Below are 1154 nucleotides of genomic sequence, written 5' to 3'. Positions count from 1 at the left end.
AGGCCTCACCTGGTCTATGTAAGACATGCCCCAACCAAATCATCCTTTTCTTAATTTTTACTCACCCTGTTGGCTTAAATTCTCGTTTCTGATCTTATTCGACTACATATTCATCTTGACTTCCTTGTTTTCGTAACATTTATCTTGATTTCCTTGTACATTGTTTCTAGTTCAATATATTTTCTTGAGGACAAATGGTGAACACAGTTCTGTTTCTTGACATTGTCACGTACATGAAGTGGATTTATTTCAGAAATAAGAAAGAAATGATAAATTACTTTCCTCCATGATACAGATTGTCCAAATTCTCTACAATAGTTGAAAAGTTTACTGATGTTAATAAATGCTAGAATTATCATTTTTTTCTGTTATTTTGAAACTATTTATACCAGTTTGAAATATGTATCTACAGTTTTTTTATGCAAGTACTAATATTTTACTCAAAAATGAGTATTTCAATGTATAGTTGACTTGTGTGCATGTGTGTTACATCTATGTGTGTGTACGTGTATGTATAATTATGTACATCTGAAACACTTTCTGCATTTTGGCCTTAACAATCGTGTTTGATAACTCTGCAATTTCATGGGTTCTTTCCCACTTTGCAATTCCAATTTGCAGTTATAAATTATTTATAACTCACAAAGTCTGTAATATAATTCTATCACGATTCCAACTTCATTTATATTGGGTCTCAAAAGAGTTTTGGTATCAACTTGCAGGTTTGCCACCCACATTCGTGAAGTTTGTGTACTCACTGCACCGTTCTTTGCATCGAACACCACTCTTGTTGCTTACTTTTTTGGGAAAGAGTTATGGGACTCGGGGGCAGGACTTGTAGCAGCTGTGTTAATTGCTATTTGCCCTGGTTACATCTCAAGGTCGGTTGCAGGTTCATATGATAATGAGGGGGTTGCTATATTTGCGCTGTTGCTCACTTTCTATTTATTTGTCAAGGCTGTGAATACTGGTTCACTTGCTTGGGCTGTGGCCTCTGCTTTCGGGTACTTCTACATGGTTTCAGCATGGGGTGGTTATGTTTTCATCATTAATTTGATCCCACTATATGTAATGGTTCTGTTGATTACTGGGAGATACTCGATGAGATTGTACGTAGCTTATAACTGCACTTATATCTTGGGGATGTTGCTCGC

At 36.0% G+C, this 1154-nt stretch overlaps 1 protein-coding gene across 1 annotated transcript; it reads left to right on the top strand.

Moving 5' to 3' along the window:
* Positions 1–722: 722 nt before the first annotated feature.
* On the top strand, positions 723–1109 carry LOC111386631 (dolichyl-diphosphooligosaccharide--protein glycosyltransferase subunit STT3B-like; the record flags this gene model as incomplete). Its single annotated transcript, XM_023011098.1, has 1 exon — positions 723–1109. A coding segment is annotated over one exon (387 nt), but the record flags the coding sequence as incomplete, so codon positions are not given.
* Between the last annotated feature and the right edge of the window lie 45 nt (positions 1110–1154).

The sequence above is a fragment of the Olea europaea genome, unplaced genomic scaffold, assembly GCF_002742605.1.
Source record: "Olea europaea var. sylvestris unplaced genomic scaffold, O_europaea_v1 scaffold36345, whole genome shotgun sequence".
Classification (NCBI taxonomy): domain Eukaryota; kingdom Viridiplantae; phylum Streptophyta; class Magnoliopsida; order Lamiales; family Oleaceae; genus Olea; species Olea europaea.
This window is presented reverse-complemented; position numbering and strand designations above follow the sequence as displayed.